This window comes from Mustela nivalis (assembly GCF_964662115.1).
Source record: "Mustela nivalis genome assembly, chromosome: 20".
In the NCBI taxonomy this organism is placed as follows: domain Eukaryota; kingdom Metazoa; phylum Chordata; class Mammalia; order Carnivora; family Mustelidae; genus Mustela; species Mustela nivalis.
Window position 1 is genome coordinate 7,515,011 of NC_139039.1, and position 27,596 is coordinate 7,542,606.

Genomic DNA, 27,596 nt, shown 5'->3' on the forward strand with positions numbered 1-27,596 from the left:
ATAATAATCTATTTTCTAAAGACTTTATTCATTTGAGAAACAGAGACAGCAGAAGCAGAGAGTGAGGGACAAGCAGACCCTCTGCTGAACTGGGAATGTGACAGGACACCAGGCTCAATCCCAGGACCTGGAGATTATGCCCTGAGTGGAAGGCAGATGCTTAACCACTTAACCATCTGAGCCACCGAGGCTCCCCTTCCCATAATCTTTTTAGTTTTTTTTTTCCAAAAGAAGAAAAACTTCGATTAGGTCATGAAATAAAAAATAATCATATGGTATTCATAAAGCTCAGGCTTAAAACAACTCTGAAAAGAGTTGGACAAAACTTCCATTAGGCAAACTCAAATATAAAGAAAGTATGATAACAATATCAGTCAAGGTAAAATTTAAGATAAAACCATGAAGATTTACCAAAGGGACATTTTGAACCAATAAAAAATGTAATCATGAGAGGCTGTGGATGCTGAGAAACAAACTGAGGGTTTTGGAATGGAAGGGGTGGGGGTGGGTAAGCCTGGTGGTGGGTATTATGGAGGGCACGTATTGCATGGAGCGCTGGGTGTGGTGCATAAACAAAGAATTTTGGAACACTGGAGAAAAAATGAAATAAATAAATATCAAGTTTTAAATAAAAAAATGTAACACAACTAAAATGTAATAGTCGACAAACTCTGCCACAAACATAGATTCAGCATCCTTAGTGCAAAAAATGTTATACATCGGGAAATGAAAACAGAAAGCTACTAGGAGACTTTTACATTCCTTTCTCTAAATCTTGAACACACCGAGAACAAATAAGAATGTGAAAGATCTGGAAATACAATTATCAAACACTATACGTTATAAGTGAGAATACACTCTTCGAATGCAGTTGGAATATTTATGCAAGATTGAAGAGAGAGTCAACTTATTAAACATGGAGGTTTCATTCTTAGAAATGACCAAAGATATTAAACCAAGCACCAAATCTGACGTGAACAACTGACAGCTTTTACAGCCATCAAAGTATGCCCAATTTCCAAAGCAGAGTCATTTTCATAGTCAGAAAATCTTTTTGCCATCTCTTTCTTACATTTTGGGAAAGGGAAAAAGCCATATTTTGTTGGTTATGATTTTCAAACCAGACAATCATGCACTTTCTGATATAGTCATTGGTTCAGAGAAAAATCTCATAACTTTGGTAACCCATACATTTTTAAGTAATCAAGCATTCCAATAAACTGAGTCACCACTGTCAGAATTTTTTCCCACCAGAGAAACACTCAGCCTATGAATGACAGCAAAAACCTCTAAATGTCAATGCTGTGCTATTCTCAATCAAGCTGACAGAACACTTCTAAACTGACTTCTGAAGAACAGGGTACCAGTTTATCTTCGTTTTTTTTTTCACTTAATTTTTTTAAACAAAATACATTGAACATGGCTAAAAATCAAATACTGCTAACAGTGTTTAGGATGAAACAACTCCATTTCTATCTACACTGCCAGTCCAGCAGTCGGGAAGCAATATAAATGATAAATCCCACCCTATTTTAAATTAGTATCCTATTTCTTTTTCTTTCTTTCTTTTGGTGGGGGAGCATGGGGACAGGTAGTTTCCAGTCTTTTTTTTTTTAATTGAAGTATATATATTCATAAGATATTAGTTACAGGTGTACACCATAATGATCCAACAATTACATATATTACAAATCATCCAGATAAGTGTAGCATCTGTCATCATACAAAGTTACAATATTACTGATCATATTCCCTACACTGTAGTTTTCATCTCCATGACTTACTTTATGCTATTTCTTGATTTATCTGTACTAGACAGCATCAACTCATGCCTTTTATGATAGGTAAGAATTCAGTTTTTATTTATTTATTTATTTATTTAACAGAGAGAGACACAGTGAGAGAGGGAACACAAGCAGTGGGAGCGGGAGAGGGAGAAGCAGGCTTCCTGCTGAGCAGGTAGTCAAATGTGGGCATTGATCCCAGGACCCTGGGATCATGAACTGAGCCGAAGTCAGCCACCTAAAGACCGAGTCACCTAGGCACCCAGAATTCAGCTCTCTAACAGGAACCCAAATACCTCTCCTTCGTCTTCTCAAATATTGCTTCACATTTACACAACTAATACTGGGATACTGTCCCATCAGTACATTACACATCATTATTCCTTAAGCAAGTAAGGAACTAGGTGGAAGAAAAAACAAAAACGGGATGCTGACAAGTGGAAATTAAAGTATCAACTTTATTTTCAACAAGGCATTTAACATGACTAAAGCAGACAGCAAAATGGGCTTCCTAATACTGCACCCCCAAAATCAAACTTACCTGCCTAATCACAGGTTGCTCTGGACAACCACAGGCCTCCCCCCACAGAAGCAGAGCCTGCCCTGCTAATTCTACTGCATGGCTCAGAGAGCAGACCAGAATGTGCCCTCTCTGCAGGCAGGTAGATCTGAAAAGAGAAGACAGAAGGGGCTGAGGCACCCATGCCCAGTGTCTTCTCCCAAACTCATTAATTACACCAATGAGTGAAAGAGGGTGTGAAAAAGGAACATACTGAGGCTGAGAGCATTATTTGTTTTCTTCCAACTTTACTGAGATATAGTTGATGTATAATATTGTGTGACTTTAAGTTATATAACACAGTGATTTTTAAAAACTTGTATTCTGAGAAATGAGTGCCACAGTACGACTGGTTAATAACCTGCATCCCTCCATATAATTACCATTTCTTTTTAGTAGTGAGAACATTTAAGACATATTAGTACTTTCAAGCACATAGTACAGTATTATTAACTATGATCAAAATGCTGAATATTAGATTCCAAGAATTTATTCATCTTTAAACTCTCCATCTGACTTTTTTCACTTAGCCTAATACCCTCAAGATACACCTATGTTATCACAAGTGGCAGAATTTCCTTCTTTCTCATGACTGAATAATATTCCAATCTGTGTGTGTGTATGTATGTATATATGTGTATATACACGTGTGTGTGTGTGTGTGTGTGTGTGTGTGTGTGTGTGTGTGTGGTGTATACCACATCATCTTTACCCATTCATCAGCTGATGGCCACTTAGGTTATCCTGGCTATTGTAAATAATGCTACAGTTATTATAGGAGTTTGCTTATTTGCTTATTATAGGAGTACAGATACCTCCTCAAGATCCTGTTTTCATTTCCCCTGGATATTCTCCCAGAAGTGGGATTGCTGGATCATATGGTAGATCTATTTTCCATTTTTTGAGGAAATTCCATACTATTTTCTACAGCAGCTGTACCAGTTTCCATTCCCACCAATGATGCACAAGAGTTCCATTTTCCCATGTCCTCATGAACAGCTCTCTCTTGACATGTGATGAGAGCTATATAACAAGGATGAGGTGATACCTCATTGTGATTTTGACACCCATTTCCCTAATGATTAGTGATGCTAAACATTTCTTCATGTACCTGTTGGCCATTTGTTGTCTTTATAAAAACGTCTGTTCAGGTCCTTTGCACATTTTTTAAAAATTGGATTGTTTTGCTATTGAGTTATATGAATTCCTTATGTATTTTGGATATTAACTTCTTATCAGATAAATGATTTGCAAATATTTTCTCCCATCCCAAAGGTTGCCTTTTCACTTTTTTTACTATTTCTATTACTATACAGAGGCTTTTTAAATTTTATATAGTCCCATTTAATTATCTTTGCTTTTTTTGCTTACGCTTTTGATGTCATACAAAAAAAAAAATCAAAGACCAACGTCAAGGAGCTTTCTTTCACATGTTCTTCTAAGAGCTCTACAGTTTCCGGTCTATACTTCATCTTGAGTTATTTCTGTGAGTGGTATAAGATAGGGGTCTAATATTACTGAATACTCAATAGCATATGAATATCCAGTTTCCCAGTACCACTAACTGAAAAGATTATCCTTTCCTCATTGAGTAGTCTTGTTGAATAGCCTTATCAAATACTAGTTGATCATATATGCAGGGTTCTTTCTTGGCTCTTGATTCAATTCCATTGATCTGTGTGTCTCTTTTTATGCCAGCACTATACTTCTTTGATTACTATAGCTTTGTAACATAGTTTAAAATCAGGAATTGCATGCTTCAAGCTTTGGTCTTCTCAGGACTGCTTTGGCTATTTGGGGTCCTTATGGGTCCATTCAACTTTTAAGATTGTTCTATTTTTATGAAATATACCATTGGATTGCATTGAATAGATGGCTTTGGATAATATGGAAATTTTAACAATACTAATTCTTTCCATCCATGAACATAGGATATCTTGCCATTTATTTGTTTGTCTTTTTCAATTTTTTTCATCACAGTCTTATGGTTTTCAGTCAACATATCTTTCATCTCCTTTCTTAAATTTGTTCATATGCACTTTTTTGGGAAGCTATTGTGAATGGGATGGTTTCCTTTATTTCTTTTTAAGTTAGTTCACTGTTAGTGTATACATATGCAACTGATTTCTGTATGTTGACCTTGTATCCTACAACTTACCAAATTCACAGATTAGTTTTAACAGTTTTTTTGGAAGTCTACAGAAATTTTTATTTAAAAGATACCATATCATATCAAACAAAAACAATGTCACTTTTTCTATTCAGATTTGGATGACTTTTATCACTTTTTCTTGCCTAGATGCTCTGAGTAGGACTTTCAGTACTATGTTGAATAAGAGTAGTAAGAGCGGACATCCTTCTATCATTTCTGATCCTAGGTGAAAAGCTGTCAACCTTTTACCACTGCGTATGATGTAAGCTATAGGTTTATCTTATATGGCCTTTATTATGAGGAGGTACATGCCTCCTATATCCATTTTGTTGAAAGTTTTTTTTTTTTTTAATTCATTTATTTGTCAGAGTGAGCATAGGCAGACAGTGGCAGGCAGAGGCAGAATGGAGAAGCAGGCTCCTGCTGAGCAAGGAGCCTGATGTGGGACTCGATCCCAGGATGCTGGGATCATGATCTGAGCCGAAGGCAGTGGCTTAACCAACTGAGCCACCCAGGCGTCCCGAAAGTTTTTTAATGAAAAAAGTATGCTGTATTTTGTCAAATGCCTTTTCTGCATATGAGAGGAGCATGATTTTATATTTAATTTTATTAATATGGTATATCATACTTATTTATTTGCTTATATTGAACCACCCTTGCATTCCAGGGATAAATACCACTTGATCATGGTGTACGATCTTTTTAATGTGTTGAATTCAGTTTGCGAGTATTTTGTTGACAATTTATGCATCTATATTCATCCAAAATATTGGACTGTAATTTTCCTTTTTTGCAGTGTCTTTATTGGGCATCAAGGTAATGCTGACCTTGTAAAATGAGTTCAAGAGTGTTCTCTTCAATCTTTTGAAGAGATTAAAAAGGACTGGCATTAATTTTTCTTTAAATGTTTGGTAGCACTCACTAGTTAAACAATCCGGCTCTGGGCTTTTCTATGTTGAAAGATTGTTGATTGCTGATTCAATCTCCTTTCATGTTATTGGCCTATTCAGATTTTCTATTTCATCATGATTTAGTCCTGCTAGGCTGTATGTCTAGAAATTTATGTTTTCTCTAGGTTATCCAATTTATTAGCATATAACTGTCCACAGTAGTCTCTTAAAAACGTTTGTTCTATGGTATCAGTTGTAATGTCTCCTCTCTTTTATTTTTTGTCTTCTTTTTTCTTTTCTTTTCCTTTTTTTTAAGATTTTATTTATTTATTTGACAGACAACGATCACATGCAGGCAGAGAGGCAGGCAGAGAGAGAGGAGGAAGCAGGCTCCCCGATGAGCAGAGCGCCCGATGCGGGACCCGATCCCAGGACCCTGGATCATGACCTGAGCCGAAGGCAGAGGCTTTAACCCACTGAGCCACCCAGGCACCTGAGTCTTCTTTTTTCTTAGCCTAACTAAAGATTTGTCCATTTTGTTTATATTTTCAAGAAATCAGCTCTTATTTCTTTGATCTTTTCTATTATTTTTCTGTCTCTACTTCATTTATCTTTATTATTATCATGATCTTTGTTATTTCCTTCCTTTTACTAAATCTGGGCTTAATTTACTCATTTTCTATTTCCTCGAGGTATAAAGTTACGTTGTTTGACATCTTTCATTTTTCTTAATGTAGGTGTTTATTGCTATGAACTTTCACATCAGAAATGCTTTTGCTGTATCCCATAAGTTTTAGTTTGTAGTCTTTACATTATGTTTGTTTCAAAATACTACTGATATACCACTGGTTGTTCAGGAACGTGATGTTTAATTTCTACGTATTTATGAACTTTTAAGTTTTTCTCTTGTTGATGATTCCCACTTTCACACCAGTGTGGTCAGAAAAGATACTTGGTATGATTTCAATCTTCCTAAATGGTACATAGGACTCTCAGATCACATCCCTTTAATGTCCTCCAAGAGTAATGTGCCACTCTCCCAGCTTCTTATCCCCTCCTTTCAGTCATGCAGGTCAAAAGTCCACACTCTGGATGAGGTGAGAGTGAACAGGTCTTGCACAGCTGAGAAAGCCAGGTGCTCACTCACTCAACCACTCTCACTTCCCCTCGTGGGAGAAACCGCAGGCTAAAAAGATTTATCTGGCCCCTAAGCTGTGCCATCTTGAGAGGGGTGATGCAGGTAAAGCCAAACTGCTCCTCTTACCCACTCTAATGTCTAAACTCATGTATTTTGCTCCAACACTGTGCTGGAACTTCTCTGCTGGAAACCTGCAAAGGTTCTCTCATCTGTGGGTGATTGTCTAAGACTGTGTTTTTAGGGACTTACAGACTGCAACTCAGAAGGGTTAGAGCCAGAAAGAGGCCACCGAAGGGTCCACAGCCAGCACCAAGGTCCTTATAACCTAACTATCTAACACACAGTAGACAAAGCTCCTCCCTGGTCCCTTGATATATGATGCTAGATCCCACGGCTCCCACAAAGGCACTTTTGTCGATGAATGGATACCAAATTGTTATTATTGAGGTGGGGTTGGAGGGGTGCAGACACAAATGAGGAACCTCTTACTCAGTCATGTTGCTGAAGCCACTGAAAACCTGAATGTTGAATTCCTCCACAAGGACACAGTGAAGTAGGGACTAAGTATTCCTTGCCAACAATTAAAACAAAACATTGTTGATTTCAAAGCTGAGTATTAAGAGTGTATTTTCTCTCTTATATAGCTTTTGTTTTTGCTATAGCAAACACTTGCCTTTCTTCTTACACAATCAGCCTCTGTCATATCAATATTCAAACCCCCACCAAAAAATTTTTTTAAAAAGGCTATTATGTCATTTCATCTTCTGAGTTTCCTCTTTCTCTAGAGACCTTCCTTTAGGGATCCCTTGCTCCAAATGAACTGATGATTCTCCAGCCTGGAGAATAATCACAACTATTATCTTGGAATTTCTCTTTGACATTCTTCTGTATCCTAAATAACAATTCTTTCTCTTTTCAGGTTACTTCCTCATTTGCTGGAAAAGTACATTAAATGATTTCTTAAGAAAAGAAAAGACCAATTTTCTGAGCCTTTGAATGTCTGAATTGTTTTTATTGTGCCCATCTCACTTGACTGATACTTTGGCAGAATTCTAGGTTGAGACTCTTTCAGAAACATAAAAGCATGGCTCCCCTGTATTCCAGAATGCAGTTTTCAATCGCATTCCTTTATTTGTGACCTTTTTATTCTTTTGTTTGCTTTGGGGTTTTGTTTTGTTTTGTTTTTATTTGTTTGTTTGTTTTATCTCTGGAAGCTATCAGGATTTTTCTTTAACAAGTGCTCTGTAATTTCACAATTGTCCATTTTCTCTATTTTCTTTCTCCAAAGGTTTAAATTAGTTAGATTTTAAAATCTTTAATTGATCCTGTCAGGCTTTTATCTTTCTCTCATTTTTCTGTCTCAGTCTTTCTGCTCAGCTTCTTCCAAGAATTTCCAATTTTATGTAACAATCCATCCATAGTGCAGTTATATGTGCAAGAAGAGGAACAGGATACTAGCATTAGGATAGGGAGAAAGGCATCTCACAGAGGACAGCCAACTATGTATCAGAAGTTCTACTGTCTCACTTCCAACCTGGAGGAATAGGCAACTACTTGCTGTTGCTCTGATGACCACAGAGGAAGAGTGGGCAGATAGGACAACCAGCTAGCCTTTCCATGATTAGACTAAAAGTAATTCTATATTCAGTTTCACGCTTCACCCCACTCTCAGCTACAACCAGTTTTTCCAAATCTGAGCTGAAAACCAATGTGTTTAGGGTTCTGCCAGTGTAAGAGAGTCTTCTTGTTCACATCCCATCAGTTTGTACTATAAACTGTAGATTCCACTACGGTCTACTATCTTCTATCCTCTTTCAGTTTTTCAAAACGTGTTAAAATCTTTATCTACTGTTGAAATCTCATACATTCCATACTTCAAGACTTATTCCCTATTTATTCCTTTCTATTTTGAGAGGGTGTAGCAAATAAAGAAGATAAATGAATATTACAATCCACCACATTTTACAGAATTTTTTTCCCAATAAATATTTTTACTTGGAACTTCATTAATTTATAATAATTATGATGCTTATCACCTGTACAGAACAGACAGAGTGTCAGATCTGTGGTCAAAAATTATTCTGAGTGTTTCTGTGAGGGTGCTTTTTTTGGTCAGTTTAACATTTAAATTAATAGACTGAGTAAAGTAGATTGCTTTCCTAACATGCAGGGGCCTCATCCCATCAGATGATGGACAGACTAGAACAAAAAGCCTGACCTGTCCCTGAGTAAGAATTACTCCTGCCTGCCTGTCTTCAACCTCAGGCTGATTCTGTCTTCCTCCTAACATGAACTAAAATATTGGCTCTTCATAGTCATTGAGACTGCTGGCTTCCAGACTAGAACTATCATCAGCTTTCCTGGTTATTATATATAATAACACATATATATATAATTCCTATTGGTTCTGTTTCTCAGGAGAACCTTGAGTAATGCAGATACCTAACCTGAACTAAAAATATTGGCTCTTCATAGTCATTGAGACTGCTGGCTTCCAGACTAGAACTATCACCAGCTTTCCTGGTTATTATATATAATAACACATATATATAATTCCTATTGGTTCTGTTTCTCAGGAGAACCCTGACTAATGCAGATACCAAGACTGGTTCTAGAAGAATAATTTTTAAAGATGAGTTTTCTGTATTGGTCCCTGGGTTTCTGGAATTGGCTCTTACCTGACTACATTTAAAGATGTTAATGACTTCATTTGCAAGAGAAGAGTACTGAGAGTCCATAGCATGATCTGGCAGGAAGACATGCAAAATATCACTACTTGTTATTCCTAATCAACTTATAAGAATCAAGGACCTGGGTAATTGTGCATATGGTATTTTCAAACACTTTCGTCAAACTAACAAATATGAGATCAATGGCTACTCCTAATGTCACTGGACAAAGTAGAGGATAAAAAGAATAAGCTCAGAAACTTGAACTCTCAGCTCAAATACAACAAAAATAACCTAAAGGAAACCTTAATCTTTTGTAGCCACAGGGCTGAGAACTCTGAAAATCAAACCCAGAATTTCATCCTTCAACTGGTGAGATTACAACACAAATTGGACCTCCCAACTTTGCAGGGTATCTACTACTAAAGTGAGGGCACTAGGGGGACAGAATGTGATCCTGAAAGTTGGAATGAGATGTGTGGCAAGACCCCAATATCTGTGTAAGAAGAAAAGTTCTAGGTCAAATGAACAGAAGTCTAACCTGAATCAGGGAGCCCCTAAATACTCATAAGTCCTTCTTGCCAGTGGAAGCAATCTCCCTACTGTCAACAGAAAAGGCCCCTTCACTCTCAAGAAGAGGGATTAGCACAGCATTGCCTGAGGAAATTGTAATGGTCTCCTATGAGGAAGCTGTCCTGCAAGACAATGCTGATTCTCCACAGAAATCATCTCCACCAGCCCTCTTCTCTGTTAGACCTATCCACTAGACTCAAATCTCAGCAGGCCCCTAAAAGTGTGACCTATAAGGAGGAAAAGAACTACTTGAGTCTTCTAATTTATCATGAAAGAACATGTGTCAGAATGGATATTAAGGGTGTGGAATAATGGTGGAAGGATCATAAAGTGGGATCAGGCCAAATTTATCAAGGCACTTACAAAGGAGAGATTCTGCATTCAATGCTGCAGGATAGGGATTTAGAAAGAGCTTTAACAGTTTGTTGGTTAATCAACTAAAATATGAACCAGAAGTTAGCCCATGCTGAGCATGCTGGAAATGCTAGACGTGTCTTGGTTAAAGGCAGGAGAAACAATTCAAAGACTTAGGGAAGGTTGTAATGTTAGGAATGGGTTTGCCATTTCAGACCCATTCACTCACTCTGGAGGGGTCCAGCAGACACACCTTTCACCATAACTGTGAGAAATAAATTGTGAGGGGAGTCCCTGCAGTCCTAAATTGTTGTATCATCACTCTTATCTTAGGCCACTTTACATTAGGAACAGCAATCACTGAATTGGCACACAAATATCACGGGAGTTAACTGAATGCCAGGGGTAGGGCAAGTGCAAAGGCACTCAACTGCAAAGGCAAGGTGGATATGATCACCATAATAAAGAGCAAAGTCAAAGAAGCAATCAGAAAAGTCTGATTTGCACAAACCTAAGGCATTGATAAGCTGATCATGGTGCTCCTAGAAATAAAAAAGAGAGGAAGTGTACCAATAAATTTTTACTACATCTGTATAAGCAGAAAAGTTCGAGGTCAAATGAACAAAACAGTGTAATAGGCCCTCAATCAACTGCCAAACTTGAGCCTCATTACACACCCAGAACCCCCTACATGAACGGGAGGACTGGTCCTCTTCAGGTAGACACTTGATTCACGGCCTAAAATGTATACTCTTACTCTTTCTCCAATCCTTCCCCAACAGGATCTATGGCCATATACCAGGGTAACCGGGCATTGTGCAAAACGAAAATCATCAGACCTCTCAGGAACTACTGGACACTGGCTCTGAACCAACACTGAATCCAGAAGACCCAAAACATCAGGTGGCCTACCAGTCAAAGTAGGGAGCTATGGAGGTCAGCTATCAATGGAGCTTCAGGTCCTCCTCACTCACAGGAGGCCCACTGCATCCCAAACCCATCCTGGGCTTATTTTCCCAGCTCCAAAATGCACAACTGGAACACACACAATCAGCAACTAGCAGAATCCCCACACTGGCTCCCTGACCTGTGGAGTCAGGGCCATTACGGCAGGAAAGGCCAACTGGAAGCCACTAGAACTGCTACTACCTAGGAAAACAGTAAACCAAAAGGGATAAATACCACAATCCAGGAACCACTGCAAAGTCAGTACCACCATTAAGGACTGGAAAGGTAATCCAGGTCAACTAAGCTATCTGGCCTGTGCAGAAGACAGACTGATCTTGGAGAACGAGAGTGGATTATCAGAAGCTCAAGCAGCTGGGGAGGTAAGTGCTGCTCTAGCTACTGGTATTGCTTGAGCACATTCACGGATCTCCTGGCATCTGGGACGCAGCTGCTGACCTGGCAGGTACTGTTCTCTCCACCCCAGCTGCTAACCATCACCAGATGCACTTTGCTTTCAGCTGGCGGGGCCAGCAACACACCTCCAAGGTCCTCTCTCAGGGGTACAGCAACTCTCCAGCCCTACACCATAAGTTAGTTTGGGGGGATCTTGATCGACTTTTTCTTATCTTACAGAAGAAAGATAATTCCACCCATTCTATGGATGCCATTACCCTGACTAAACCTAGTGAGCAAGAACTAGCAACGCTGAGGCACCTGGGTGGCTCAGTGGGTTAAAGCCTCTGCCTTCGGCTCAGGTCATGATCTCAGGGTCCTGGGATTGAGCCCCGCATTGGGCTCTCTGCTCAGCAGGGAGCCTGCTTCCTCCTCTCTCCCTGCTTCCTCCTCTCTCTCTGCCTGCCTCTCTGCCTACTTGTGATCTCTGTCAAATAAATAAATAAAATCTTAAAAAAAAAAAAAAGAAGAAGAAATAGCAATGCTGTAGATCAATCGGTAAGACAAACTGCATGTCAGAGGTGGAAAGCAAATCTGAGAAAAAATCCGGGGTCTTCTACATCTGTGAAATTTCTAGGAGCCGGTGGTGTGTAACACATCTACAGTTCCTTTCAGAAGTGAAGGATAAGGGGCACCTGGGTGGCTCAGTGGGTTTAAGCCTCTACCTTCGGCCCAGGTCATGATCCCAGGGTCCTGGGATTGAGCCCCACATCGGGCTCTCTGCTCAGCAAGGAGCCTGCTTCCCCCCGCCCTGCCTGCCTCTCTGCCTACTTGTGATCTCTGTCCGTTAAATAAAAAATAAGTAAAATCTTAAAAAAAAAAAAAAGTGAAGGATAAGATGTGACATCAGGCCCCACTGGCAATTAAAAAGAGGTAAGACAATAGTGGGCCTTTGACTTTGGAGGCGATACAGTCCTGATCTGGGCGTGTTACTCAAGTCCACTTACCATGTGACCTGAAAAGCTAGTGGAGTATGGACTAGAGCAAGAGAAGATTCTGCAACAGGTCTAGGAGGCCACACAAACTGCTCTGCCAAATGGGCCCTTGCTCCAAAACATTCGGTGATGCTCCAGCTATCAGTGGCAATAGGAATGCTCTCTGGACCCTCTGGCAGTTCCTCAGAGGTGAACAGCACTATGTTAGTACTTAGGATTTTGGAGGAAAATCCTTCCATCCTCACCAGATAACTACTCTCTTTTTTAGATACAGCTCGTGGCCTGCTATGGAGGCCTTTCTAGACTGAACACTTAACCATAAGCTACCAAGTTACCACAGGACCTAACTGTCCATGAACTATCCAGTCATGTCCAGGACATGAACTGGGTGTTTACCTGACCCACCATGCCTTAAAGTCTAGCAGACACAGTAATATTCCATCATCAAATTAAAGTTGCAGATACATGGTAAGCTTGAGCAGATCCTGAAGGTAATAGTAAGTCACACAAAGAAATGGCTTAAGCACCCACAGTCTCCCTTCGTGCTTAACTATCTTCTCTGTCCCAGACTTTAGACCAGAACTACACCATTAGCTCTTCTGAGTGTCCAGCTTGCCTACTGAAGATATTGGATCCTAGGACTTGTTAATCTCCATAATCGTGTAAGCCAATTCCATATAAAAAAATTCCTACACAGGGTGCCTGGGTGGTTCAGTGGGTTAAGCCTCTGCCTTCTGCTCAGGTCATGATCTCAGAGTTCTGAGATCGAGGCCCGCATCGGGCTCTCTGCTCAGCAGGGAGCCTGCTTTCCCCTCTCTCTCTGCCTACCTCTCTCCCTACTTGTGATCTGTCAAATAAATAAATATTTTTTTTAATTTCCTATAAAAAATCCTACACACACAGAGACACACACACAAACACACACACACACACACACATACACAAACATACACACATCCTATTAGTTCTGCTTCTCTGGAGAGAACCCTAATACACTGACCAATATTTCTCACTTATGCTTAGACCAAAACTAAACAAATACCTAAAATAAACCAAAACGTGCAAATGTTTAGGAATGCTTCAAAGCCTTTACCACACTGAGCAGAATGCACAACACAACAGCTAAAAGGTATTTGGGCATGAAAAAGGAATGAGTAGTATCCTACTTCTCTTAAAATTTAAGTCTATTCTAGTGGCTCTCTTTATGAACTCAATGTTTGTACTGTCTCAAAATTCAGATGCTGCATGATGGTATTTGGAGATGAAGACTTCTGGAGATAATTAAGTTTAGATGAGGGTGGAACCTGGTCTGACAGGATTAGTGTCTTCATGAGACACCAGAGAGTTTGTGCTCTCTTTCTTTCTGGCCCTCCACATGCACACAGAAAAGGGGTCATGTGAGCACACAGTAAGATGATAACCACCTATGAGCCAAGAGAAGAGGTCTAAGAAGGAAATGTACCTTAATGGCACCTTGATCTTGGGACTTACCAGGCTCCAGAACTATGAGAAATAATTTCTGTTGTTTAAGCCAACTGGGAGCTAGTATTTTTCATGGCAGCCTGAGCACACTAAAACATGACCAGTAATGACTAGTCTCAGGCACTGAAGCTGAAGAAAGCAGAGACTATGTAATAAAATTTGACTGCAATGATGTCTATTTTATTTGTTTGTTTCTGTATTTTGTTGACTTGTTTTCTTTTCCTTTTTTCTTTTTTAATTCTATTCAGTATGATTTCTCATCTCTCTCTCTCTCTCTTTCTTTTTTCTGGTAAACGTACCTAACTCTTCACCTCCCCTCAGTGTCATGGATTTAAAAGAGGACTAAGCATATGGCAGAGCCTGTATTCCTATATTCTAGACCCCACCAATCATACTCTTTTATACTGCTGGACATTACAACCGGCCCTTCAAGTGGTCCCTTATATTCCCTTCCCAGGAAGTCTTGATTTATAGCTGGAGGGAAAACAGCCCTACCTACTTCAAGGGTACTGGGAAAATATGAGGGTTTTTTTCCTGCTATATTGTAAATCTCTGTATGCACTAGAAGGAATAAAGCCAAAAAGAGAGAAGTGATATCAGCAAAATGACCTCATAAAACATCCCTTAACAATAACCCCCATCACACACATAATATTTTGAAATCTATCCATGACAAAATGCCTTTGCAAGAGCTCTGGATCCAAATAGGAGATTATGAAACCCCTCTGTAGTCCAAGACTAAGGAGAGCCATTTTGAGAAGTTAGGCTTGTACACTAGGAAGCTGACTTACCAACCATGGTCCTGGCTATAGACTCAGAAGCAGCTCTATACCCTGAAGGGCTACAGACCCACCTGGCTTTAGATCTGTCACCAGCACCAAATACCAAAGCACCCGAGAGAAGTCACACCCACATGTACATCAAATAGTAGGTATACGGACCTCAGTCCCAGCTGTGGTCCATGAACTTTAGGCCCCCTTGACCCACAGTCTGGGAGCCTCTGGAGATAAACCTGTCAAACACAGATTATAGAATCTTAAAGGGCCTTCTACTCAACTCCAGTCCCCTCCCAGCCACTCTCCTTGAACAGGCCTGTTGGCACAAGGGCCATGCAGGAGAGAGTCCCATCTGTGCCCCTTGAGCACTTGAAAGGGCCCTATAATTAGCTCTAGTTTCTTCACAGCCACAGTCTGCCAGTAGCCTGAAGGGTCCAGGTCCTAGTGGGAGACACTCTTGTCAACCACCCCAGCATTTCTAAAAGAACCGTATACTTGTGAACCTAGCAACCACAGTCTGTGAATACACTTGCTGGCACAAGGATCCAAAATGAGACACTCTGAGCTAGAACCCCAGAAAGCCTCAAGGGCCCTAAACTTGGCTCCAACGCCATCATAGCCATACCACCAGATCCCCCACCAGATCCACCAACCAAGGGACCCACCTCCTGCAATCCCAAAGATTCTGAAGGGGATCTGTACTAGGTTTCAGAAGCTCCAAGCCTTAGTCCACAAGCTGTCCTGCCAGCACAGAGACCCAATAGTAGATGCTCATCCCTGCACATCAAGAGATCCTGAACTAGCTTTATCTTCTGCTCTAGTCCTTTCCACTAGTCAGGGAGCAGTCCTGGCCACTCAGGAACCCATCAAGTGAATAGACAGCAATCTTCTCAGGTCCCTTCCTAATGGGAGCCATACCAGTCCATGAACCTGGTAATAGGCCGGTGTCTGAAGACCCAACTGCAGACTCTGAAGCAGACCCTTGTCTTAAGGCCACCCTACTTACTGAACAAGGTACAGAAGGTAGTTCAATCCACTGAGGGACCAGTTAGCATCTATACCTACCAAAGCCCCTGAAAACAAGACCCCACTGGGGAGCTGTAACCAGCTCCAACCCAGCCCAACTAATATTCCAGAGGTAATCCCATCAACATAGAAAATAGGAGGGCCTTACCTCATGAAACCAATCTGTAAAGACCAGAGTAAGTGTTTGTTTCTTCAAATACACGTCCATCAATATAATACTACATGGAAGAATCAGGGGACTATGACCTCACCAAAAGAAACTAATAAAGTACTAATAAATGACCCTAAAGAAATGATGATCCATAGGTTACCTGACAAAGAATGCAAAATAATCATCATAAAGTGAATGAAATGAGAGAGAATACAGACTTCTAAACAAAATCAGAGAAACAATGAATGAATAGAATGAGCTTAATAAAGAAGTAGAGACCATAAAAAGAATGAAAAAGAAAACCTGCAGGTGAAGAAAACAATGACAGAGATGAAAAATGTAATGGAGAGCTTTAAGAACAAATTTACTCATCCAGAAGAAATAATCAGCAAACTCAAAGACACACTGCTTGAAATTAACCAGTTAGATGGGGTGCCTGTGCGGCTCAGGCAGTTAATCATCTGCCATTGGCTCAGGTCATGATCCCAGGATCCTGGGATCGAGCCCCCCCCCAATCAGGTCCCTGATCAGCAGGGAGTCTGCTTCTCCCTCTCCCTATGCCCCTCTCCATGCTTGTGCACATGCTCTCTCTCTCTCAAATAAATAAAATCTTAAAAAAAAAAAAAAAAGCCAGGTAGAGAAACAAAAAGAAAAAAGACTTTTTTGAAAAAGATTAAAGAAAGCCTATGTGAATTAAGGGACCCCATTAAATGAACATTCATATCATAGGAGTCCCTGAAGAAGAACTTGGCAGAAAGTTTATTTAAAAAAAGAATAATTGAAATTTCCCCAAATCATGGGAGAATATGGACATTCAGGTATAGGAAACTCAAAGAACTCCATGAAAGATCAACCCCAAAATTCCTTTGAGACACATTAATCAGATGTTAAAAGACAAAAAGGAGAGAATTTTGGAAGAAGGAAGAGAAAGCGGCAAGACTCATGACATACAAGGGAACCCCCATATGGCTACTAATGGATGTCTCTAAAGAAACCTTGCAAGCCAGAACAAAGTGAAATGATACAGGCAATGTGCTGAACAACAAGAATAAAAAATTGCCAACCAAAAATACTATACATGGCAAAACTGTCCTTCAGAAATGAAGGAGAGCTAAAGACATTCCCAAACAACAGAAGAGTTCATCACTACTAGCCCTGCCTTTCAAGAAATGTTAAAGAGAATCCAAGTTGAAATGAAAGGATACTAACAATATGAAAACATATAAAACCACAAAACTCATGGTAAAAGGAAATACATAGTCAAATTCTGAATACCTTAATACTATAATGGTATAAAATCACTTTAGTATAAAACTTAAAAAATAAAAATAACTTATTAATGGATGCATAATATAAGAAAATGCAAAGTATGACATCAATAGTTTAAATATGAGAGAAGTAAAAGTGTAGAGCTTGTATATGCAATTGAAGGTAAGTTATTATCAGCTTAAAATACACTTATACCTACATAGTGTTTTATATAAGCCTTATGGTAACCACAAGAGAAGGAACATAGTAGACAGGCAAAAGATAAAGAGAAAAGAATTAACGTATACACTACAAAAAAAATCACAAAGGAAGATAGGAAGAGCAGAAGAAAGGAACAAAAAAACTGAAAAACAGTCAACAATGAAATGGCAATCAATACCTACCAATAATTACTTTAAATATAAATGAACTAAATTCCCAATTAAAAATACAAAGTGGCTGAATAAATTAAAAAAAAAATCAAGATCCAACAATAAGCAGCCTAAGAAAAGCTCACATTAGTTGTAAGTGCATACAGGTTGAAAGTGAGGAGACAGAAAAAAATATTCCATGTAAATGGTTATACTTATATCACATATAATAGACTTTTAGTCAAAACTGGTTGCAAGAGACAAAGAAGGTCATGAAATAGGGATTAAGGAATCAATTCATCATGAGGCTATAACAATTTTAGATATTTATGCACCTTACATGGGAGCACCTAAATATTTAAAGCAAATAATAACCAAACTGAAGGGAGAAATAGCAATATAATAACAGTAGTGGACTTTAAAACCCTACATTCAACATTGGATAGATCATCAGAAAGAAACTTAGTAAGAAAACAGCAGACCTGAAGAACTTTATAAACCAAAATGGATCTAACAAACATAAACAGAACAGCCCATGCAACAGCAGTAGAACATCTAGTCTTCTTAAGCACACACAGAACATTCTACAGGATACAACTTATGTTGGGCCCCAAAGCAAGACTTAACAAATTTAAAAAGACTAAAATCTTATCTAGTATCTTTTCTAATCACAATTTCTGATTTCTGAAATGGGAAATTCACAAAAATGTAGAAAGTAAACAACAGGACATGGCTCAGTCAGTTAAACATCTGCCTTTAGGTCGGTTCATGATCCGGGGTCCTGGATTGAGACCCACATTGGGCTCCCTGATCAGCAGGAAGTCTGCTTCTCCCTCTCCCTCTACCTGCAGCTCCACCTTCTTTTGCTTTCTCTTTCTGTCAAATGAATAAATTAAATCTTTACAAATAAATACATAAATAAAAGTAAACAACACACTCCTGATCAACCAATTCTGCCACTTACAACAAGATGCATAGAACTTGAGGGCATTATTCTAAATGAAACAATTCTGAAAAAGAAAGACAAATATCGTATGATCTCACTGACATGTACAATCTTAAAAAAAAAAAAAAGTCATACTCAGAAACAGAGAGTAGAATGCTGTTTTTCAGAGGTTGGGGAGTAGGATAAGTGAGGAGACGTCAATCCAATGGCACAAACTTCCAGTTATAGAGAAATTTCTGGGTATCTAATATTCAACATATGATTATAGTTAACAATATTATATGCTTGAAAGTTGCCAGGAGAATAAATCTGAAATGTTCTTACCACCGAAAAAAAAAAAGAAAATATATTTATGTGAAGTAATAGATGTGTCAATTAACCTTACTGTGGTAATCATTTTGCAATAAATACATGTATTGAATCATCACAATGATTATACCTTAAACTTATACCATGTTATATTCAATTATATCTCAATAAAACCAGGGCAGGAGGGGGCAGAAGAAGTGCAGGGAGCCAATAAGGGAGAGGCAAAGATGAAAAATACTAGAAAGAACTACAGGAACATTATTTGTGATTCTGGGTTCCAAAGCTCTTTATGGGACTCTTTGACTTAAATCAATTAATTTCTTATCCTTTAATTTAATCTTATCTGAGTTTTTATGAGACCTAAGAGTGCTGATTATAATCCACAGAGTAAAATTTCATCAATTCAAAAAACATCAAAAGTATACAGTTACAGAATACAAAATGAAATTAGCCCAGGAATATATCTAAAGAAAAATTTAATGTTACCAGATGCTCCAGGAATGTAGAGATAATTTAATGTTAGGGAATTTATTGGGATAACCCAGCACACATTAGTAAGTCAAAAGTAAATAATGATTATTTTAATAGTATCTAATATTTTTAAATATTTAATATTTTTAATATCAAAAAAACTACTCATAAAATATAAAATCTATTCTTTTTTTCTTATTAAATAGGATTAAAAGAATACTTCACTAAAGAAAAAAATACTATCTCCCCCAAGCCATTAGCCAAAATCATACATAACCTGAAAGATTAGATATATTCCCATCCCAAGATGGTCAAGACAAAGATGTATGCTATCAGTATTTGAAATTGTTCTGGAAGTGCTATCATTGCCATTACAAATTGCATATATAATATATTATCAAATATATCTATCCAATATATATATCTAAAACAAATCCAAATTGTAAATACCAGAAAGGAAATGAACATTTTATCATTTACAAATGATGACTGTTTACTTAGAAAATACTAATATAATTAATAGAAATATGTAACACCAAGTATATGACTAGAAACAAAATAAACATATACAAATTTTTTTCTGAATACCAATAATACCTAGTCAAAAATAAAAACAAAATAGCTTTTCTTGCCAATAAAACCAATTAGAAATTGTAACATAACAAATTAGAAAATATAACAGAAGAAAATGGGGCTGTTCATAATAGCAATAAAAATACATCTAGCAGGGGCATCTGGGTTGCTCAGTGGGTTAAGCCCCTGCCTTCGGCTCAGGTCATGATCTCAGTGTCCTGGGATCGAGCCCCACATCAGGCTCTCTGCTCAGCAGGGAGCCTGCTTCCCTTCCTCTCTCTCTGCCTGCCTCTCTGCCTGCCTGTGATCTCTGTCTGTCAAATAAACAAATAAAATCTTAAAAAAAAAATACATCCAGCAATAAAACAAACAAACAAACAAAAAAAAAACAGAAAAAACCTGTAAGACTAAATCTTTAAAAGGCCTCCCAAAAATGGAGACACATACAATGCTTTCCTATCAGAAGACTCAATAATGTAATCATGTCACTTTTCCCTATTATAAGTTTTAATGTCACCCCAACCAAAATAAAAAGCGCTTTTTAATTACATTTTTAATTTTTTTTATAACCTGACAAAAATTATCTCAAGTTCATCTGGAATGATAAATGAATTAAAATCCATTTTCCTACTTTTCTGTAGGAAAAAAGAATGAATGGGCATTTGCATGACCAGATATTAAAAATATATTATGAAACCAATAAAAACTGAAACAAGGCAGTACAAACATGAGTAGTTAGAAATATCAAAAGCATAAAGACAAAGAAAACAGAAATGAAGGCTTGAATATATACAAATTTAATAGGTAATTTAAATAAGATTTCAAATTAGAGAGATTATAAATGAACCATTTATAATAAACCATTCTGAAGAAAATGACATTAGAACTCAACATACAATGGTAATTTCTGAATGAATAAATGATAAAAGGGGAAAAAGAATGCCAACCTCATACTGAATATACTCCACATTCTCCTAGATTAAAGGGGAATTAAATGAAAAATAAAATCTTCTAGAAAATACCGGAGAATAATGATCTGATATTATACTGAGAAAGATCTTCAAAAATATTTAAGCAAAGTTAGAAATCATAAAGGAAAGGAATAACGGATTTGAATATATAAAAATTCAAATATAGCAAAAAATTACTAAAAACTAAAGAAAGAAGAGGCAAGAAATAAACCAGGCAGAAATACTATATATATTTATATCTATTATATATTATATACATGTTATATAAATGACATTATATATGACATAAATTAGTAAAAATTCTTTTAAATCAGTAAGAAAACAGACCAATTTTTTAAGCAAATCACAAAAGAAGGAACCTCTGCCCTTACCATTCGTGGTCTCACTCTCAAATAAACAAATATATCTTAAAAATAAATAAGTAAGTAAAGCATGCACACCCCATTATAGTAGTTTAACCTCAGAAAACAAACATAATATTCTGGAAAGTTTTATTTATAAAGCCATTTGCCTTAGCACTGTTTATAGTAACTACAGCAATTGAGTTCTTACAGTGGCAAAGGCAGGCACAAAAATATAAGGGTCTTTTTGGAAGAAGGAAGGGGCAGAACTGGTACTGAAAACTGTAGACATTAAGGTAACTTGCAAGTCCACCTGTCTTCTTCACATGTCGTGTTATTAGTCATTTATGTTCTCTCCCCCTCCTTCTCCTCTTCTACTCTCCTCTAAGTTGGTTTCTTCAACTTGCTCAACACTCCTGCTCCCCTGTATCTCTTCTGTATGACTGACGTTTGCCATAACTCTTCTTGACCTGCTCTTAATTCATGGCATCGGTAAAGAATTCTTACAGTTTCTGCACTACTCTTAATTATCTTTCTTAACATATATTTTCCCCAAAAAGGAATTTGGCCTAACTCATTTTCTCATAGAGAACCACTGGTAGGAAGTGAGGAGCTGATCCAAACCACAGTGATCAGGGTCACAGGGAGCATGGGCAGATGTTCACTCTGCCATTTCTAGTGCAGAAACACACAAGCATACACACCTACACAACCCTGGCAATCACCTAGGTGCTCCCACACCAGCAGACTCGATCAGCTAATAAATTATAGCTCATTGATCAGAGAAAGAAATATGCACAGTATATTGCAACACACGCCAGGGGCTATAATACAGACTGTCAGTGAAATCTGGATAGTAGAATAACAATCATTCTTAATTTTGTCCTTGGTGGCTTTGTATTTTCTAAAATCCCTATAATAAATACCGATTTCTTTTATAAATCAGAAAAGAACTTACTTTGTATAAAGTTTTAAAAATTTTTTTAACTTTACTTCATAGAGAAAAATCATTTTGATTACCTTTCCATCATCACATCTTGTGCCTTCATTCACCATCCCAGGATCTGGAACATCTGATCCTAGCTGGAAATCCACACCCCAACACTTGGTGCCTTTACTGGGAGTCTGAATAATAGCAGGAACGATTCCAAATACAGGCATGTCTTGGACATTCTCACACTGAAGCTTTCCACACAATGCATTCCTATAAAGATAGAGGAATAATGCAAACATAAAATATACCCAGTGTAGATACAAAAGGAAAATTGTGTATTTTGATACATAAAGAAAGTTTATTTATATTTAGCTGAAGGGAATCTCAACAGAGAAAGTATATGAGAGCAAAGACTTCAAAGCAGTTCTCTTCAAATATGGATAAGAGGTAAGTGGATGCTAACATGGAGATTAGTAGGGTACCAGGTGGTGCTCATGCTTCTTCTTCCCCCACACCTAATCTCTCTTTACTATCTATCTAGAGCTCGAAAAAGTCTGAGGAAAAAGTTGTTTATAAATATAACTTTGCAAATGTTTTCACACATATTATTTCAAAATAATAGGACTATCCCAAAGTTTAATTGTGACTTCTTATAGAGTTACAGTAAGGAGAAAATTAGATTCTGTACTGTAAAGTAAAAAAAGACTCCACACTTCTTGGCTTGGGTTAACTCTTAGTTACTTAAAGACTCAACTTATTAATTCACTAATTCAATTCACTGGTTCAGCATTACAACAAGCATTATGAAGGTATGCCTAACTATAACTCTTATCACCAAGGCTGTGTTAGCTCAATACCCTTCCTATAACCTTTCATAACACGCTAAATACCACTACCATCAACTCTGATGATGCTATATTGAAATCTTCTACTTGACTGTCTTGTGATCCAAGCAACTACCCTACACTTGAATCTCCTTTACGGTATCACTGCCAAGTGATATAGGATGTAATTTTCCTTGAATTCACCTAATCCTCTAACTCACTAGTCCCTAAAAGTTTTCATTCTAGATATCACAAAACTATTTTACTTCTTGAGTTAAAATCTATCTCCTTATAACTGTTCCTCATTGGTCCCAGACCTTCCACATGAGATCACACAGCTAATGTCTTTTCCTTCTCACACATGGCAGCTATTTTAGGATAATTACCATGTAGTTCCTAAATACTTACTTCAACAGAGCAATACCCTACAATCATTTCTTATGGAACAAGGATCTCCCCCTCTAAATAGTTTGTTTGTCTCACAGCCTCTTGAAGAACAGTACTCAGAGTAGGGCATGAAATTTCAGTTATAGCCTGACAAGCAAAGAACAAAATGGAGCTCACGTTTCCTTTATCTTAGATACTGTACGACTATTAAGCCCAAGATTACAGCAGCCTTTTTTTTAAGATTTTATTTATGTATTTGAGAGAGAGTGCACAAGCAGGAGGAGGGACAGAGGGAGAAGCAGACTCCCCAGTAAGCAAGAAGCCCAAACAAAGCAGGACTTGATCCCAGGAGCCTGGGATCATGACCTGAGCCAAAGGCAGAAGCCCAACCTACTAAGGCACCCAGGCAACCCTACAGTAGCTTTTACAGTAAATACATTACATTATTGATGCCCTTGAACTGATCACTAGCTAAAATCCCTATTTACTTTTTGCATATACTATTAAGTCTCCTCTTCACTCTATCCTGCACTCGAGTTAGTAATTTTGTCACAACTTTACATTTATTCTTAAGTCACCAATTATTTACTAGTTAACTTGAATAAAGTGCTTACACTTTCTCAGCTTCAGTTCCTTCATCTGAAAAACAAGAGATAAATAACAATGTCTATCCACATAGTTGGTTGAAATTAGATAGGAAAATCTCTAAAACAAAACATAGTATAAAGCAGACCTAAGTTAACATCTGTTGGAGCCTACCAAAATTCACATTCCTATGATATACTTAGGTTTCGTGTGTAGTATTGGTGACATATTAAAAAGCGGTTACAAATCAATAAGAAAAAAAAAAAAAAAAAAACATGTCCACAGAAAAGATTAGCAAAGATACAAAAAAGGCAATTCAGAAAATAAGGAATGCAAGCAGCCAACAAAGCTAAGAGATTGTCACTCTTATAAAGGAAAATTCTATTACAAGCCTCAATAGAATAATTGCTTCTGGCAAGGATCATCAATGCATGCTAAAACCACAAAGTAAAACACTGGTGGGAAACTGGCTATTCATATTGTATAAAATCATCACTCCTCCACATATTATCTGATAGCTGTAATGGGCAAAACAACTCTACAAGTTGCAAGATATTGTCATGGCCACTTAGTATCACTAATAAAATGAATTTATCCAGAATTATGTGCCTCCTTGACATAACGTACCAGTCATGAAGTATTCTTCCCTAAAATGTTTAACCTGAATTAAGACTTTAAATTTAATTAAGACTTTAAACTTCTGATTTATAGAGAAATCAAGGGATAGAGACACAAGTTAAACAACAATGAGAAGAGACTAACAAATCCAGATCATGGGCCATTCTAAAAGGCCACTGGCCCAGTTATTTCCTTAAGGCACTATCACTAAAAAGAAAAAAATAAATGAAGAAGACTATTTTAGATTAAAAGTGACTTAAGTGACATGACAATTAAATGCAATGTATGATTCTTAACAGATCCTAATGTGGAAAAAAAGCAGCTATGAAACACAATTTAAGGACAACTGGAGAAATCTTAATATTGACCAGGTATTACATGATAGTTGGAAATGATCGTTCTTAGGGCAGTGGTTTGGACATAAAACCTTCCCATGGAATTAAAAATACTAAAAATATATTAAGAATAATAATTTGGAAAAAAAAGAATAATAATTTGACTTCCCCTCAAAAAGTGTTATATAATTACAAGAGAACTTATATCTACAACTACTTTTAAAACTATGTAAGATAGATATCAAAAGTCATGTTCATATCCCTTTTTGAAATACTTTGATTTTTTTTTATTTTCCCTCCATCTACTCTGTTTTGTTTCAAGAAAGGTAAATTCTGAATATTCTGTGAAATACACCATATATTAATAACTAATTGTTAAAGAATTGGAACAAAATAAATGGACTAAGATTAAGGGGGGAAAGGTACACAGCAGTAAGAACACCTATAAGAGGGCATCTGGTTCTGTGAAGAAAGATGGGGAAGTCTTTGAACGTAAGATCTGGAGGACTGGAGAACATGCCAGCCAGAAGGAACAGCAAGGACGGAGGCCCTGTGGCAGAAGGACCACATGTAGGCCGCCACAGCTGGTGTCTCACAGCATTTAATGGCTGAGTAGATAAAGATGAGCCTACAAATAAACACATTCAAAGAGCAACTGGAAACACAGAAAAGAACACTAGAAGAAATTTCCACACAGAAGCCAAGGAAAGAGGGAGGTTTCTTCAAGAACAAAATGGTCAGCATAACTGAATGCTACTAAAAGTCAAGTAGCATGAAGACCTAAAAATTTCAGTTGGATTTCGCAACATGGAGATCACTGTTGTTATTTCTTCTTAGCAAACATTGTTTCACTAGAGTTGCTTAGACTAACTGGCAAAGTAGGAGGTGGAGCCGGGAGAAGAGATGCACAGTATTTCAGAATAATTTCAATTACACAAAATATCAGTGTGTGCATGTATAGCACAAAGAAACAAAAAGAGAGGAAGAAATACACTGAAATCAGTAAATATATACCCATGGAGATTATGGATGACCATTTTCTCATTTACAATTTTTTAATAATTATTAATTTTTTACCATACACAAATACTACAGAAACAAGAAAGTTTTAATCTGTCACTTTAAAGTTATAGAGAGTGGGACGCCTGGGTCAAGCATTGGTTAAGCATCTGCCTTTGGCTCAGGTCATGATCCCAGCGTTTTGGGATCGAGTCCTGCATTGGGCTCCCCAGTCAGTGGGGAGCCTGCTTCTCCCTCTGCCTGCTGCTCCCTGCTGCTTGTGCTCTCTCTCTCTCTCTCTCTCTCTGACGAATAAACAAAAAAAAATCTTTTCAAAAATAAAAAATAAAATTACAGAGAGCAAGAACATAACAACATCCAGAATGAAGACTGCAGATACCTTTATTTACACATTTATCAACCTAATCTTTTAATGACAAAAAAGAAGAGGAAGAATGTTTATTTGAGGTTCTTACTGTAGAATAAAGAAAACCAAAGATTCTACAATCTGTTAGATTTTAGGCAATGAACATCAAAAGAAATGAATTATTTTACTAGTTCTCAGAGTCTCTCTAAAGCTTTGTTAGAAAATTTTCAAGTTTGGAAATTTCAGTATTTAAGGGGGAGAAAGCAAGCAGATGCAAGGAACTATATAAAAGATATCAGAGATGACTGGTCTTACACTCTTGCACATTCCTTCACAGCCTTGTCTTCACTTACCCAGTGGCACACTTCTTGTATTCATTGCCAGAGAAGCCACAATTGCCAAATCTGTCACCTTTAGAATTCACATCAATGAAACAATCTCTTGGGGCAGCCTTGGCTTCTGTAACATTAAAAAAAAAAAAAAAATGGCAATTTAATGCAGAAATAAAAGTATTCCCTATGTCAACCCACACACGAGGATGAACTGCTTTAACACCTTCTAAAATGTTTCAAGCCTCACAGGTAGAACATTTTTGATCCAATTTTATCCTTAATGAAATGTAAAAGTAAAGCTTAGAGAGTATTTAAAAGTTACCCTGGGCTCAAAGAAAAGTCATTAAAAGAAATGCCATTAAACAAGATGACATTACAAATAAATGAAAAGGTGCACACAGCCTGGTGGTGGTCTCGGAGTATCTGTTCTCAGCCTCTCAAACACATACCTGCTGCCTCGTTAGATCAGGCTCGGAAGGGCTGATTAAAAGACTGCCAGCTATTATTACTGGTTTTTTTCATTTACCACATTTGGATGCTGAATTTAGATGCCCCCCACTCACATGACAGATTGGCAAACAACCATGACAGCTGAGGAAGTAGCGAACCATTCTTGCTCTCTTGCATCTTATGTAAGTGTTAGCACTTCATGTTCAGTTCACCTGCCAATTACACATTCCTAAAAAACTTTCCTTGAAAATATTTTTAAGCCAAAATGCCAGTACTTTCTATTGAAAAAAGTAATTCACTTGCCTATCTTGCACATCTATCGCTATGTTGTTTTGGCTAAAAGAAAATGACTGTGGGGCGGGGGGGAGCTGGAATGAGAAAGAGGCAGAGGACCACAGGACATGGAAAGGGAACAGAAACCTTCCACACAGGGCAAACAGCACGTGGCAGCATCCCTAGCGGGGCCCTTCCACAGAAGAGAAGCTCTACAAATCCAGATAATCTCCAAAAAGAAAAGTAAGTCTAGTTCACTTAGTCCTCGGCTTTTCCGTAGGCCTCCATGAAGATGGCATCATTGCTAAATACCAGTATTTAACTTGTTAAAATGTATCCGTTATAATTTTTTAGTCTGCGATGAGTGGCTTA

At 37.7% G+C, this 27,596-nt stretch overlaps 1 protein-coding gene across 1 annotated transcript in view; it reads right to left on the reverse strand.

The window, feature by feature from the left end:
* The window catches only part of ADAM9 (ADAM metallopeptidase domain 9), a 148,815-nt gene that overhangs the window by 25,479 nt on the left and 95,740 nt on the right, over positions 1-27,596 (reverse strand). The window contains exons 15-16 of the mRNA XM_082715345.1: positions 26,523-26,628; positions 22,141-22,324 (exon numbers count right to left, since the gene is read on the reverse strand). Of these exons, the coding sequence (XP_082571471.1) occupies positions 22,141-22,324; positions 26,523-26,628 (290 nt within the window). The remainder of the gene's footprint in view (positions 1-22,140; positions 22,325-26,522; positions 26,629-27,596) is intronic.